A 15,922-nucleotide genomic window follows, 5' to 3' on the forward strand; every position below is an offset into this window, starting at 1 on the left:
GTTTACCTCCGAAAGTAAAAAAAAAAACAGCCTCAGACCCCAGGTATTACCCAATTACACCACAGTTGGTCTTAGATAAGCTGACTGCGGGGTTTGGTTGTTCCAAACAAAATTACGGTCTTCTTCCCTGGGATTCACCCTGCTTCCCTTGAAGGAAAAATCATTCAGCAGCTGAAAACAAATAATCCCTCAAGCACCCAAGTTAACGACCATCCAGACCCAGACTTTAACACGAACTATTGTTAGTCAGTCTGGTTGTTTTTGAGATCCTGGAAAATAAGAGCTCAGGATGATATTTTAATAAATCACTGTGCTGAACCCACTTTTGCAAAACCTCACATAAATTACTGAACCAAGATCTTTAAACCTTTAAATTGGTGAACATCCTAGTGAATTGACTCGGGTGGACTTAGGAATATTGGTGGAAATGCTTCCATAAGTGTCTAAATTTAACTTTGGCAGATACAGCACAAATCAGTCAGATAACTTTGCATTGGATATAAACCAATCAAGTCCACTTAACTCTTGGGACCACAGCTACATTCTAATAAAGATTTAACAATTTAGGTTAGGATGTATTAAGGGAGAGTTCTTACCATTCTCTGTTTTCTGTCAGGATTGTTTACCCCTCAGACGGAGAATATGTGGGTAAAAAATCAGTCTAAAACGACGTCTCTTCTGTCTCAGACTTAGAAGTTGGTTGTTGAATTATAAAAATGTGGCCCGGCCTGACTCCAGGTTGAAGCAAGCAGCGGTGGGATGATAAATCAGAGTTTTTAGGCTCAGTTTTTGACAGCTATAACTTCTAAAATAATCAGAGCACCTGTAAATACGTCCTGATAGACCCACCGCGTCTTCAGAACCCAACTCACTCTGTTCCGTTTTACCTTTTTCTTCCAACTGCACTTCCTCTTTTTCCTGAGCTGCTGCTCTAACTTCTGCTTTTCTTCAACTTACTTTTATTCTCTTCTTTTTTCTTACCTGTTCACAGAAATAATATAGCGTCAAATAAACTATAAAACACTCACCAATTTTTAATAAGGCATATTTTATACTAAAATCTTATTATCCGATGCTAGACTTATCAAAATTCATAGCTTCTGAAAAAATCCTAACTTTTTACTCCATCAACTGAGCAACCTGGAGATGTTACATAAACCTGTCCTCACCCCGTTTTCTCGTAAATGTTTTCTTCCCTCCTAACCCTTTTTAAGCTGTGGTCTCTTCACAACCGTTAATACTGTCACATGATGCTCATTGATCATTCACACTTTTAATCACACACTTAAATCATTCTATATATGATTATTCACTGATTAAGCTCCTCAGCACACTTTAATCATTTCTCCCCTACCCCAGCCCTGTCTGTCTGGGTTCAGAGCTGACCTCAAAAATGCACTGACCACAACACTTTCAATCAGTTTGATCCAGTGACTGTCATTTTTAGAGGACATGTTTGCCCAGATTAAGTCCTCTGGTTCTCCATGTGATGCTCTACCACCACGTTTTCTTAAAAAGGATTTCCCTTGTTTTGGGCACTTGATTCTTGCCCTTTTTAACAGCAGACTGTTATCTGGAGTAGTCCCTGCTAATTTCAAACATGTGTGGTGCAGCTCCTGATAAAGAAACCTGGTCTTGATCCCACTGTGTTGGGAAATTTTAGGCCCATGTCCAAGCTTCCTCTATTGTCTAAAATCTTGGAGAAACTTGTTTATTCACAGTTAAAAGCCTTTCTTGATGAACATAATATCATGAATGTGTTTCAGTCTGGTTGCAAAACTCTTTATAGCACAGAGTCCGCTCTGCTGATAGTTTTGAATGACATTCTCCTGGCTTGTGACTCTGGTGATCATGTGGTCCTTGTTTTATTGGACTTAACCGCTGCTTTTGACACAGTGGACCACAGCATTTTATTGTCCTGTCTTCAGCATCAAGTAGGCATCGGTGGCACTGCTCTGGAGTAATTAAGGTCCTATCTGGCAGACAAAACATTTGCTGCAAATATTGCAGGGTGTGAATCCTTTTCTGCTCCTCTGCCTTGTGGGGTTCCCCAGGGTTCAAGTTTAGGGCCTTTGCTTTTTTCTCTGTACCTTCTTCATATTTAGCAAAGCATTTTATTGAAAATAAGACTAAGGTAATTGTTTTTGGACCAGTCAAGCATGTCTGAGCCGTCCAGTTGACTTACACCCCCTGGCAACGTATGTTAAGTCCATAGTTACAAACCTTGGTTTTGAGATGGACAGTGACTTTAAACTTGACAGTCAAATAAGGGCCATAGTCAAGTCTAGTTTTTATCATTTGAGAAAGTTAGCAAAGTTTAAGTCTTTTCTTTCAAGGCTACAGTTTGAAACAGTAATCCATGCCTTCATTTCATTTAGGCTGGATTACTGTAATTCTCTCTATTTTGGAGTCAGCCAGTCCTCGTTGACAGGTCTGCAGCTGGTGCAAAATGCTGCTACATGTCTTTTAACAGGAACTGGTAAGAGAGAACACATTATCCCTGTCTTGGCTTCTCTCCACTGGCTGCCCATGTATTTTATTTAGTTTGTTTCAAAATTTTTTTGTTTATTTTTAAGGTTTTAAATAGCCTTGCTCTGCCTTACTTAAAAAAGCTTTGTCCCCCTCTACACTCCCTCTCGGTCACTCAGGTCTGCTGACAAGCTGCTCCTGGTCATTCCCAAGCGGAAGCGGAAGCAAAAAAGCACAAAAGCTCCTCACAATACATGCAGGGTTTCACCCCACTGATGATCCGATAAGTAAATGCCTCAAGCAGTAGAAACCAAATGTGGAAGAGGGAAAACAAGAGTAACAATCATGGAAAGATAAGCCCCTGTACAACACATACCACAGGTCGATTCGGGAAGTGGCTGATATCAACAAATCCTAGCAGTGGCTAGAAAGGGCTGGACTGAAGGACGTCACAGAGGCACTAATCAAGGCAGTACAAGAGCAATAGAGGCCGGAGTCTATCATACCAGACAGGGCCCATAATAGCAGGATATAAGGCAAAGCATACACGGAACCCCATAACCAAGTGGTTGGAATAGTGTGCAGCAACATCTGTACCCAGTATGGACTGGAAGTCCCACAGTAAAAGTGGGAGACTCCACCTAAGGTGGTGGAGAATGGCAGAGCTAAGATACTGTAGGACTTCCAGATCCAGACTGACAAACAGGTGATGGCTAACCAACCGGACATTGTGGTGATAGATAAGATACAGAAGAAAGCAGTGATGATAGATGTAGCAGTCCCAAGGGACTGTAACATCAGGAAGAAGGAGCATGAAAAGCTAGAGAAATACCAAGGGCTGAAAGAGGAAATAGCGAAGTTGTGGAAAGTCAAGGCCTCAGTGGTACCAGTGATCATTGGAGCACTCTGTGCTGTGACCCCTAAACTGGATGAGTGGGTCGAACAGATCCCAGGAACAACCTCAGAGATCTCTGTCCAGAAGAGCGCAGTCCTAACTAAGATACGGCGTAGAACCCTCAAGCTCCCAAGCCTCTGGTAGAAGACCCGAGCTTAAAGTGAAGCGGAACCATGAGGAAAATAAGGGCAAGCTATTTTTTTTTATAAATACACATACACACACACACAACACTTTTTTCAATTAATAAGAACTTTAAAATTATTAATCTGTGACTTGATGATCAGGCTCTTTCAAAACTCCACCTTGCGTAAAAATTTCATTGTTCTTTTTGTGACACAACCCAAATTTTACTGTTAGTCATATATGTTTCCTCCAAACAGTGTTTCTTGGTTAATTTTTTTTAATTAAAAACATAGAAACAGGATCACTGGTGTAAACACACAATAACATGAAAGAGCAGAAGATATTCACACTTTAACATTAGCCCTTTCAGCATGAACTCAGACTGGAACAAAAGAAAAACAAACCACAAAGCACACTTTAACAGCGGTACTTTACCCTTAAACACATAACTGTACACACAGTATTTCTAAAACAATATTCTTACAGCTGGCATGGCAGTATATTAAACGTCTCAAATCTCTGTGTTTTAAAGAAACATTTATGTTGAAACAAAATAGAAGCCATAGTATTGAGTTCCTCTGATCAGTAAAACAGCTACTGTAGTCACACAGTGTTTCAGAAAGCAAAAAAATGAAATCACTGCAATAAAAAAAAAATTGTCAAGTCATCATAGCTCTACTTTCACTGCAGAGCCATCTGTGTGTCAATTACTTCCAAATTCATGTTCAGGATACTATGGCTGAAAATACTCCTATTACAGAATATTTGAACTGACTAAAGAGCTTCAGTCAACACCATTTTAACTTCTTTAAAATAAATTAGAAATGTTTACACCTTTAATTTTTTTTTCAAAGTTAATAAAAACAGAACTTTATTGGCACTACTTCGGAAAGGTCTGGTCCTGCTCAAAACCAATTAAAGTGCAGTTTATTAACAAAAACGATGTTACAACCAGTATGCAAGCCTGATGTTTAAATGTTAATGGGGAACAATTCAAAAAGAAATATGGACATATATTCAGCTGGATAAAAGAAAAACCTTGACTAATCATTTGTTTTATGCTCTCAGTTGCTACAGTCAAAAAAGATTTAACAGAAAGGTTCAGTGAGGGTTTAGCTTCAATTGTCTATTGCGTGACAGTTATCAAATACGGAAAATAACAACTTACTGCTGAGCTTGTGTAAATCAACACGCCTTTAAGTCATCACACTCTAGAAAAAATAAATAAATGTAAAATAAAATCCCAAAGCAGGTTTCATTTTGAGCTATGACTACACCACTTCTAATGTGAGCCAATGGCAAAAAAGAAATCTTATTCCAAACTAATGGAATATTTTCTCCTCTGAAGTCAAAACGTCTTATTGTGCCTTTATATTAATTGGTTTGTGACATTTAAAATGATGCTGAACGCAGTCTGGTGTAGATTACACTCCCGTTACTTTGAATGAGTTGTGTTGTTTGTTTTGTTTTTTTATTTTTTTGCAGATTTAAGGCTGATTTCTTGTTTTGGTGATCTAGCAAAAATGTTTATCTGTAAATATGAAACCAAAGCAGAGCTGGAAACACATTAGAATGCACTAATGAACCTCAGGTTTAACATCAATGTTCAGCTGAATAACAGTCTGGTCCAGACGGTAATGAATTCCTTCAGTAGCTCTGCATTAGGGTAAACGTCCACGTTCTCTACGAGGAACCCTCTTCGAGCTGCTCATCCTGAAAAGGGTAGCTGAGTGCAGGGGGGAAGCCCTGACTCCGAGGCTGTTCGTCCAGTAGCATCAGATCCTCCACATCTTTCCCCTTGTACCTCCGCCTGCAGATCTTTACTGTCACTTTCCGCCCCTGAAAGACTTTCAGGGCTTCCTTGGAGGCCATGGCTCTGGCGGCGGGCTCGTCCCGCCCATACCCTGTGCCCATGTAGACGGCCTGGCAGCGGATCTCACACACGTGGCCTTCCTTCTGCGCTCGACTCGCCGGGAGCCCGGTAATGTCCTTCAGTGGTACAAACACGCACGTCAGGGTCTGTTTACACGACTCCACACAGCTCCGCAGTATTTCAAAGTGGTCCAAGTTGGGCCCGAAGCCGCCGGCCGACACCAGCTTCCAAGCCACAGCCTTGTAGAGGCGATTAAAGAAGGGCTGGTGCTCTGCTGGAGCCTGCGGAAGAGGTCCAGTTTTCTGACTTCCAGGCCGTGAGGTGGCCCTCCCAGCAGGGCGGCTGTCGAGCTCATTAGGAGCATTTTTGGGTCTTTTCACACAGCTGTCAGCGTCCTCGTCTGCAAAAGACAACACAGCAGGCAGGACATTGTTTACTGCACAAGAGACACCTTTTACTTTAATAGGAAAAACAGATTCAAGCTTTTAGTGTGGGTGTATAAAAGAGTAATTACTGTGAAACCCTGCTGGCATGTTTTATTGGACTTAAATAAGCTGCAGAAACTGTGAGGCAAACAGAATATTTTTCACCACCTAATCTATTCAATCTATCCACAATATTTTGCTTTTATAATAAAACTTAAGCCCTGTGATGGACCTGCGGCCTGTCCGGGATGTATGCCGCCACTCGCACAGTGCTGTGCACATTTATGTGAACGGGAAAACTCATCACATGTCCATCACAGGGCCACATAGAGACAAATGAGACAAACAGCCGTACATGCTCTCACTCACACCGAGGAACAGTTTAGAGCAGGGGTGTCAAACTCCAGGCCTAGAGGGACGCTGTCCTGGAGGTTTTAGGTTTTTCTGCTCCAACACACCTGATTCAAATGGTTTTATTAGCTCCTCACCAAATCATCAAGTTCTCCAGAAGCATGGCAACAAGTTATCCATTTGAACCAGGTGTTTTAAAGCAAGAACACGTCTAAAACATGCAGGACAGCGCCCCCCGAGGAATGGAGTTTGACACTTGTGGTTAAGAGTTACCAAATAACCTAACATGCATGTGGGAGGAAACCGGAGTACACAGAGTAAACCCACGAGTGCACTGGGAGACGATCCTGAAACCTCCTTCCTGTGAGGCGCCAGCTCTAACCACTGGTCCACCGTACCACGCAGTATAACTCAGTGGTTCTCAAATTACGGGGTAAGCTTTCTGGGGAATGCAATAACATGTCTGAGGGACATGTCATTTATTTTTTTGCCATCCTAAAAAAGATGGAGGTAGAACTTCTGTTTAAACACTGTTGCCACCTGGACCTGTATTCAGTTAGACAAACAGCATTTTCATAGCAATTATTAATTTGTGTTTTTAATAAATCAATGATAACTCACTTTATTTTGGTCTTGGTATGCCAAAAGGGGAACCTTTATCACTCGGGGGCCATTTAAACTTTTTAGAAAGTCCTCTGAGGGCCACACTCAATATGTAAACCCATACGATGCAAACAACCAGTTATCATTTTTTGCATACTTATTTCTGCAAACATTTAGTTTGCAAAACTAAATAATTTTTAGTGTTGTTTTAAAACAGTTGCCGTCTTTCAAAACACAAAAGATAATAACAATATAATACATGGCTGTTATTTATTTTCGGAAATATATATTATGAATATGAACACATCAGATGTGGTGTTTCTTTAAAGGCCATGGTAATACAGTCAGGCTGCAGCAGGAGTGATGCATTTCTTCACAAACTCTCCCTCTGCATGAAGCTTCAGCTTCTTTGTGAACAATTCACTCATTCCACAACTTGCTTTCATAAAGTTGCCGCTCCGTGGTCTCGTAAACGCTGACTGTTGTGCATACAAACTCAGACGAAGCACAGCTTTTATCTATCTGCACCTGTCCTTTCAGCTGACTTTCAGCATCCAATTACCTTTTTTTTTGCAGTCACTATGACTGATACCTGTCAGTCACCATATCCTATCTTGAGCCAACACTTGAGCACTCATGTTACGTTCACTGACCTCTATCCTGGCTCGGATTTAAGCATTTCCTTTTTTGTTTGAAACTGTGTGGTGGGACAGATAAAAAGGTTCAGAGGGAGGCCGGAGGTTCCCCACTCGTGCTCTAGAGGAAGGCGCTTCATAAAAGGTTTGAGAACCACTTATATAACTAAACATAAGAGTTTTATTCTTATACCTTTTAGAGTAAAGACAGGAAACTAGAGAAAGAAGACCTGCAAAGTTATCCGGCTGATCACAAACTCTACCAGTTCATGTCCTGTTACACATACTGTGATAATGAAAATATACACTATATTACCAGCTGTGCAGCTCCTCTTTCCTCTGGCTGTAAGTTCATCTTTTGTCGTTCTGTGAACAGGAACATCCAGGACAACTATCCCCTCGCCCATCTCCTTGATTTTATCCATTACAGCCTGTGGATAGCTAAGGAGTGAAAAACAGGGAAAAAATACATCACTATTCATCCGAGCATTTTTGTTACAGCACAAGTATTAAGATTCTAGGAACAAGTACTAAAATTTGGATATTTTAGTTTTTTAAAAAAGTAATTTAGTCCCTCAGAATTATACATTACTGTATATATAAAAACATCATGGTTATAATACTTTGTTGTGATTTTCTTATGATTTTGAGTTAACTAATCCATTACCTTTACAAACCAAACTATTTTTACCTTGTTATCTATAGAAAACAAAGCTTGTTTTCTCAAATAAGGGGATGATTCTGGTGAGGGAAAAAAAAGAACATTTATTGTGTTTATCATTCAGTATTGCTGTCATGACACTTGGTGAGATGATCCATTTCTGATGATCATTGATTGCAGTTCTCATCCATCCATTTTCTGCCACTTAGCCATAGTTGGGTCACAGCAGCAACAAGTTGAGGAGGGAAACCCAGACATCCCTCTCTCCAGCTCCTCCTGGGATCCCAAGGCGTTCCCAGGCCAGAGAGGATACATAAACCCTCCAGCAAGTTCCGGGTCTGCCCCGGGATCTCCTTCCAGTGCGCTAAGAAAATCTCCAGAGGAAGGCATCCTAATCAGATGCCTGAATCACCATAGCTGATTCTTTTTGATGTGAAGGAGCAGCAGCTCTGCACAGAGCTCCCCTTGGATGATAGAAATCCTCACCTCATCTCCAATGCTGAGCTCGATAACTCTACAGAGGAATCTCATTTCAGCTGCTTGTATCCATGATCTTTTTCTTTCAGTCATGATCCAAATCTCATGACCATAGGTGAGGGACAGAACGTAGATGGAGCAGGAAACTGAAAGCTTTTCAGTTCACTTCCTTCTTCACCACGACAGACCAGAGCAATGCACTCATTACTGCATTCCACCTTTTTCTGGTTAAGATGTTTCCTGGTTTGACATTTTCAGACTGAATCAGTTGCCAGCATTACTTAATATTATGATTTTAAAATAACTTATATTTCTCACAAGAAATCAAGCTTTATATACATATTCAGCCACCAGAAATATTTGAACAACTTTATATTGTTAAACTATTTTTTATTACAGTTTTGTATAAATTTATTTCACAAGGACAGGACAAAAAAATAATGCTGCATCTTAGAACAATGCCACTGTTGCTTTGTACAGAGGTTGTCTAATTAAAGGCTAATTTGCAAACCTAGGCCTTGGTTGGGCTTTTAAAACCAAAGTCAACCAGTAATGTCCACAGTGATGACTAAACAAGCTAAACACACCTTTGAAAAACATTCAAAAATTCAAATAAAGGGCTTGTTTCTTGTCTGGCTCCTGCTATTTGACAAGTTTCTGAAAACTTGTTGTGGAAGCAGTTCTTGAATGAACAAATGCATTCATTTTGAACCTCTGCAGCTCTTGTCAGTTTGTCCTACCTGCATCCAAGGAAGATGTGGTTAGCCCAGACCATGGACAGAGACAGGAGCCTGTCCAGACTGCTGCTGGGGACCCCGGGCTTCACTGTGGGGAAAGCCTCCATGTTTCTCAGGATGAACTCCCTCCGAGCCGACCACTGCTTGTTGCTCTCACAGTAGCCTCTGAATGAGTCGACCCACTGGGCCAGCTGCGGGTTCTGGTTCAGGTACTCTGACACGTCGTCTTCGCTCCTCTGCTCTGCCATCCCTGGTGGACGAACAAAAACAGTGATTCCCAAACTTGATTTTTTTACTGATGGAGCACAAAAGTCAGTGTAGCCAAGTTGAATATTTAGGAGTAAGATGTCCGCAGAGGGCTTGTATATCAACTGCAAGTCCCTGACGGCTAATGTTTTGCTGCTAAATTGTCTGTTTGGTTAGTTAAATTACCACTGAAGTAACTCAATTACCTGACGATAAGTTGAACCAAACAGCAAGTCGCGTAACATTAGCTAAACCACAAAGCACGTTAAGAACTACACGACATCCACATTGTTTACAATGACTAACAAGATCTTCAATGCCTGTCAAGTCAGCATGAAGTCGATTTTTTAATTTAAAACTACGACATAATGCTGTTTGTGTTGCGATGTGTTGCTAGCTAGCTGCATGATCGAATAATGACGCAAAACTGGCGACTTTGCGGGAGAAAACTACATTTCCCAGAATTCTACTGTAAGCTACGAGTCATCATGCTAACTTTTGGTTATTTATGTTTACCCCAGCGCTTTTAGCTCTTTCAGCGGTGTGGGTTTGTATCGGAAAATCACCGAGTCCTATTTTGTGATATTATGACGGCAAAATAAATATATTAGAGTCGGTCAGCGCCGTTTGTAACCATAGTAACCATAGTAACGACGGCAATGACTTATATGGATATATCCATATAAGTCATTGTATATGCCATTGGTTAGCGGGTCATCCTGTGGTACTTCCGTTTACGTCAGCAACCTGCGCCAGTTAGGACTGGTGGCGGTTCTATTTTGTGAATGAGTGAGAAACTCTGCGTTGTTACCTGTTTTTATCAGGTGAATCAAAATGATTCACGAGCTGTTATTGGCGCTAAGTGGATACCCAGGGGCGATCTTTACATGGAGTAAACGAACGGGTTTGCAGGTAAGTGAAGCTAATAGTGGCAGTAACGTTTCCGATGCTAGCTAATATTCATTTCACTTGTGTAATTAATCACGAGTATTTGATTTAAGTCAAATCTAATTATTGTAATAGGACACAGTAAAATAAATCACCTTGGGTAAATGCATTTCCAATGACCAATGGTTATTTAATAAGTCAGAATCAGTCAGTAAACTTTATTAATTCCAGTGAATGGGCAATTTGTTTGTAACCTCCTAGTCCACATTCACTTAAAGCATACAATGTCAACAAGTCTAATATAGCAAATAAAAAAATAAGATACAATAAAAAAAAAAAATAAAGTCCCTTTGCCAGTAATAACATCTTTTAAAATTTAAAATGAGCGTAGTCCAAGTTTTGCAGCCTAGTAGTTGAGGGAATAATGGATTTAGGGCAATGATTAATGTTACATCCTGGGCAGATTGTAATATCAGCCTGTATGCATGAAAAGAAATTACCTCAAAAGGATGTAGCCTGATTGGCTGATAATGCTCCTTACCTCCTCAGTCACCTGTCCTGCTGAGTCATGACCCAGTGTGGTCCAAGCTTCATCTGTCAGACAGATGGCCTCACATTTGACTCTAAAATACTTTGGTCGGCAGAGGAGTTGACTCAGTTGGTATGAGGTGTTTGTGCTGATATGTTGTTTGGTTTTCTTTAAACATGGCCCTGTGCGTTATGTGTAAACAATTCTACTTAGGTCTCATCTGTACAAAGGACATTGCTTAAGAAGGCGTGTGGTTCATTCATATTAAACTTGACAAACCTTAGCTGTGCTGTCATGTTGTTTTTAGGTAGAAGATACTTTCTCCTGACAACCATTGAATAACAAATCATTCCCAGACTGATGGGCTTAATTCCTGTGTTAGCCATAAAAATGGGTTTTATTATTTTACATGCTTCTTGTGAAGAAGTGTTAGCCATGCTTTTATTTGTTTATGTGTTGTTTTGCCATCTTGAGATCATTTTACCTCATTTTAGGAGCAGGTCAAGAACAGACAATTTTTATGTGTCCTAATAAGTACAAGTACAAAAGTACAAAACCAAAAATAAATACAAAGCAGCTCTGAGGTTTTGCCTCAGAACTGTGAAAATACACTATTTTTGTCATGATTGTGTTTATATCTGGTTGGAAATACTCCTCTTTCAGCTTCAAAGTAACACATTTGCTGTAAAGTGATGCTATTTTGTTTAGCTATTTGACATTTAAATGATATTGCATAAAGGAAACACATCTGTTTTATACTTAGCAGTTGTTGTAAACTCTAATAGAATTTTTTGGACTCGTCTTTCTCTTCTTTTATCATCAGCAGTCTTGTTTATAACCAGACGTAATTTGTTGGAAAAGTCTTCAGGGTTTCTTTGGTTTGATTTCACCCACAGGTATCCCAGGACCTACCTTTTCTCCACCCCAGTGAGACCAGTGTCCTCAACCGGCTGTGTAAACTGGGCTCAGATTACATACGCTTCACAGAATTTATTGAGCAACACACCGGCCACGTTCATCAACAAGTGAGCTTCACCATCATGTCACATTATTACCCACAATCAAGTGTTTATTTAGGGTCCATATCTTAAAAAAACGTGAGCACCTTCATCAGTGCAGTTGTAGTTTATTTGTTGGTGTCTTCAACAAAACGTACAGTAAATTTATAAACTTTGGCTTTCCTTCACCTCCAATCATTTGCAGTTATTGTCTTTAATTCATTAAAAATAATAACAAGTAACAATGCATATCGCCCGCCTCCTTTCGTGCCAAAGAAATGACAGAGTTGTGGTCATTTTAGTCAAATCTTAAACATAATATTCGGTAATATTTCATGCAATATTGGATATCTTGTGTGATCTCACAAAATGTGTTTATTGCTTGGAGTATGTGTTGTGAATGACTGTCAGCTACTACCACACCAAATTTGATCTCAGCATCTATAAAAATCACTGAAGTGTAGCCATTTTTGTGTAGGCTACAATCGATCAGCTGTGGTTGACTACAGATCAATTAGTTGTTTCATTTAAATCCATCCAATGGTTCATGAGATATTTTGTTAACAGACAATCAGGAGTTAATGCCAAGGTTTTCACACAATGTGCTGTGTTCAAAGTATGTGTTGGAGACGATGTTCAGCTGCTACTAAATCTTAGAATCTGTAAAATTGATGCAGTTAATGCCATCATTGCATTGTCTAAGGTCAGCTGGTTGTGGTGGCCATCTTGAATTGGGTCGACTCCAAAAGATAATCAGTTCTAGATGTCACCCTTGTGATTACTTTGTCCTCTTTTGTTGAAATTCATTCAGTGGTTCATGAGATATTTTGGTAATGGTACAGACAAACGAACACACACACATTAAGACAAAACCAAATCGGTGGCAGGCGATAAGAAATATATCCCATAAATATATGCACAATGTTTAATGCAGGAACATCACACAAACCAGCCGAACCAGACGGGGCTTCATGGAATTTACCTGCGGGCGTTTTGCACGGGGCTGGACTCCATTCTGCAGCCATACAGACAGGCCCTGCTGGACCTCGAACGGGAGGTAAAATCAAGACGCAAACTACAAAAAAACACTCTTTAAGCATATCAGGGGACATTTGTTTAACTTGTGTGTTTCAGTTCCTGGGAGATCCACATCTGACAATATCTCACGTGAATTACAAGCTCGACCAGGTACTTACAGCTTTAATGACATGTCATTGTTTTCTTTTTGAAAGCCTGTAAATGATTTAGACATTTCAGTTTGTCTAAAGCTGCGCTGTCTTTGGTTTCAGTTTCAGCTGCTGTTCCCTTCTGTTCTGGTGATGGTGGAAACCATCAAATCACAGAAGGTAATATTTGTTACGGAAATGTGATGCGGTTGCAGTTATCTCATGAGATTTTTTTACTAGTTATTAAAGCTCTTCTTAAAAAGTCCAAGTGTTTCATAAAGTCCATTATTTCAGTGCAGCTAAGTAATTAAAAAGCAAAAGTAAGTGCAGAATACTGATCCACCTCGATCTGCACAGCAATGTTGACATTCTTAGTTGTGACCATCACTTTATGGTTAAATAAGTTAACTATAAAAGAACTGAATTACAGTGCATCAGGAAAGTATTTACAGCGTTTCACTTTGTCCACATTTAGTGCTGAACACAGTCTGCATTTTAAATATAAACACTCTGTTAGATTAAGGCCTTTTTACTATTTCTTCAAATATAATTGATAATCAAGCATACAAAAAGTAGACAAGCACAGCCCAATCACACAAATTATTATGAATAAATTATTTAATTAAGTGGCTGAATATAAAAAAAACACAAACATTTTGAACCTCTGCAAACATAACACCACTTGTGTAAACTAAACATTTCTCAGACGTTTTTCTCTACATGCTCTGTATAGTGATGAAATGTTTTTTTTTTCTTTCTATCAAGTCTGTAGAGTTCAGACTTTCCAGATATGTCATTTTATAATTTTTCTTTGTGTCATTTGGACATTTTTACAGTTATGAATAACAGTTTATTGAAAGGTTTCCTGTATTGTAAATAAAACAATCTCATCTTAATGTCGTCTCAACACCAAAGTCAAATTTTACCCTTTAAAATAACATTTAATCATAGACATTTGAGTGTTTTTTTCTCTCTCAGATATAAAATGATTACATGTTCACCTGATAAACACTGCAGGTTATGTAATAAGACTGTAACAGAGCTGCCTGTGCCGCTTTAGATCCATGGCTGTCAGATCCTGGAGACGGTGTATAAACACAGCTGTGTGGGGCTTCCTCCTGTTCGCATGGCTTTAGAAAAGTAAGTCTTGTGAATTGTGACGTTTTAATAACAAGATGTTCATGTTTTTACGTTGTGCATGACACAGACTTGCCTCAGAGGTTTAAAACTTTAGTTCTTTGCTCATCTGGTGACTATTCTTCTCTTGTTTCTTTGTTGATATGACAAGATTTGTGTCAGTTATTCTTTTAATGTTAAAGATTTTTGCATGGGAATAAATAGCTGATGTAATAAAATCTTTATGATTATTAGATCATATTATAAACCGTATCACACTAAGATGCATAAAAAACAATCGACTCAAGTGTTTGTGTTCTTTCTTCTCGTATTTTGCAGGATTCTGGCTGTGTGTCATGGTGTGATGTACAAGCAGCTAGCAGCCTGGATGTTGCACGGGCTGCTGCTGGATCAAAGCGAGGAGTTTTTCATAAAACAGGGTCCCAGTGCAGGAGGTGCTGCTGCCAACCAGGACGAGGAAGAGGAAGACCTGGGGCTGGGAGGTTTGAGTGGGAAACAGCTCCGAGAATTACAGGACCTGGTGAGAGCTGCAATGGATATAAAAGGTCTCCACTCTCCCTGTTAAAGGGCCAGCTATTTGAGACGTAAAGAATAAAATCATGATAAATCATTTCAAAACCTTTTCCACGTTTACGGTGACATCCTGTACCCGCTTTTTCCTTTCTGGGTCTCAGGGCAGCTGGTGCCTATCTCCAGCAGCCACTGTGTGAGACGGGGGGACAGTCCGGGAGACAGTCCGGGAGACCCCGGACAGGTCTCCAGTCCATCACAGGGACACATAGAGACAAAAGAGACAAACAACCATTCACCCTCTCACTCACGCCTAGGGACAATTTAGAGTTACCTGTTAACCAGTCTTGGTCTGTGGGAGGAAACAGGAGTGCCCCCTCCTGTACAATTCAGCTAAAAATAATAAATAAATACATCTGTCGCAGGAATTTTTTTTAAAAGAATGCAATAAGCTGGTTGTATAGGTGTGCACACCCTTAGGCTAATAGTTGGTTAAAGCACTTTCTAATAGTGTGAATGCTGATCAGACAGATCTTATGAGAAGGAATCAGTCAGGAAAAGGTTATAAACAAACTCCTCAGGATTGGATGCACAGTGGAATACAGTACTAACAATCATCAACAAGTAAGTAAATGTGGAAAAACAGTGACATTACCAAAAATTGTATGTTTCTCCAAAACTGATGGAAAGACGAGAGAAATTGATCAGAGAGGCTACAGAGAGAAGCAAGTTCTGGTTCTACATGTATCAGCAATCTCTATTGTTCTCTGTATGTGTGAACTCTTAGGTAGGGAACCCTTTTCTTCTAAAGAAGAACACCCTGGCCCATCTAAATATCCCAGAAATATATATCTTGTGTCTGCCAGAAGCCCGTGGTAGGATGTGTTCTGCTCTGATGAACCTGAAGTTGAACATTTTGGCCACAATTCCATCCATCCATCCATTGTCTTCCGCTTATCCGGGGTCGGGTCGCGGGGGCAGCAGCCTAAGCAGGGAGACCCAGACTTCCCTCTCCCCAGCCACTTGGGCCAGCTCCTCCGGGGGAATCCCAAGGCGTTTCCAGACCAGCCGAGAAACATAGTCCCTCCAGCGTGTCCTGAGTCTTCCTCTGGGCCTCCTCCCGGTGGGACGTGCCCAGAACACCTCACCAGGGAGGCGTCCAGGAGGCATCCTCACCAGATGCCCGAGCCACCTCA

The 15,922-nt window shown here is 40.3% G+C and overlaps 2 protein-coding genes across 2 annotated transcripts in view; one reads left to right on the forward strand and one right to left on the reverse strand.

Moving 5' to 3' along the window:
* Positions 1–3,749: 3,749 nt before the first annotated feature.
* Positions 3,750–9,925, reverse strand: LOC108249214 (CDKN2A interacting protein). Its single transcript, XM_017438454.3, has 4 exons — positions 9,705–9,925; positions 9,256–9,502; positions 7,694–7,818; positions 3,750–5,763 (listed from the first exon to the last, which is right to left on the reverse strand). Exons 2-4 carry the CDS (start codon positions 9,498–9,500, stop codon positions 5,174–5,176), a joined length of 960 nt encoding a protein of 319 aa, XP_017293943.1. The 5' UTR covers positions 9,501–9,502; positions 9,705–9,925; the 3' UTR covers positions 3,750–5,173.
* A 319-nt stretch (positions 9,926–10,244) lies between these two features.
* The window catches only part of tubgcp4 (tubulin, gamma complex associated protein 4), a 13,426-nt gene continuing 7,748 nt past the window's right edge, over positions 10,245–15,922 (forward strand). The window contains exons 1-7 of the mRNA XM_017438480.3: positions 10,245–10,410; positions 11,812–11,940; positions 12,848–12,970; positions 13,048–13,101; positions 13,203–13,259; positions 14,140–14,219; positions 14,535–14,736. Of these exons, the coding sequence (XP_017293969.1) occupies positions 10,333–10,410; positions 11,812–11,940; positions 12,848–12,970; positions 13,048–13,101; positions 13,203–13,259; positions 14,140–14,219; positions 14,535–14,736 (723 nt within the window). The 5' untranslated portion in view covers positions 10,245–10,332. The remainder of the gene's footprint in view (positions 10,411–11,811; positions 11,941–12,847; positions 12,971–13,047; positions 13,102–13,202; positions 13,260–14,139; positions 14,220–14,534; positions 14,737–15,922) is intronic.

Source organism: Kryptolebias marmoratus, linkage group LG15, assembly GCF_001649575.2.
Source record: "Kryptolebias marmoratus isolate JLee-2015 linkage group LG15, ASM164957v2, whole genome shotgun sequence".
NCBI classification, from domain to species: domain Eukaryota; kingdom Metazoa; phylum Chordata; class Actinopteri; order Cyprinodontiformes; family Rivulidae; genus Kryptolebias; species Kryptolebias marmoratus.

What these genes read in the sequence shown, in the direction of transcription:
- LOC108249214 (XM_017438454.3), bottom strand. Translation starts at nt 9,500, where the DNA reads ATGGCAGAGCAGAGGAGCGAAGACGACGTGTCAGAGTACCTGAACCAG. An exon ending in CACATCTTCCTTGGATGCAG is followed by an intron (nt 7,819 to 9,255) that starts GTAGGACAAACT and finishes TTCACTCCTTAG; the next exon opens with CTATCCACAGGCTGTAATGG. An exon ending in AAAGAGGAGCTGCACAGCTG is followed by an intron (nt 5,764 to 7,693) that starts GTAATATAGTGT and finishes TGTCTTTTGCAG; the next exon opens with ACGAGGACGCTGACAGCTGT.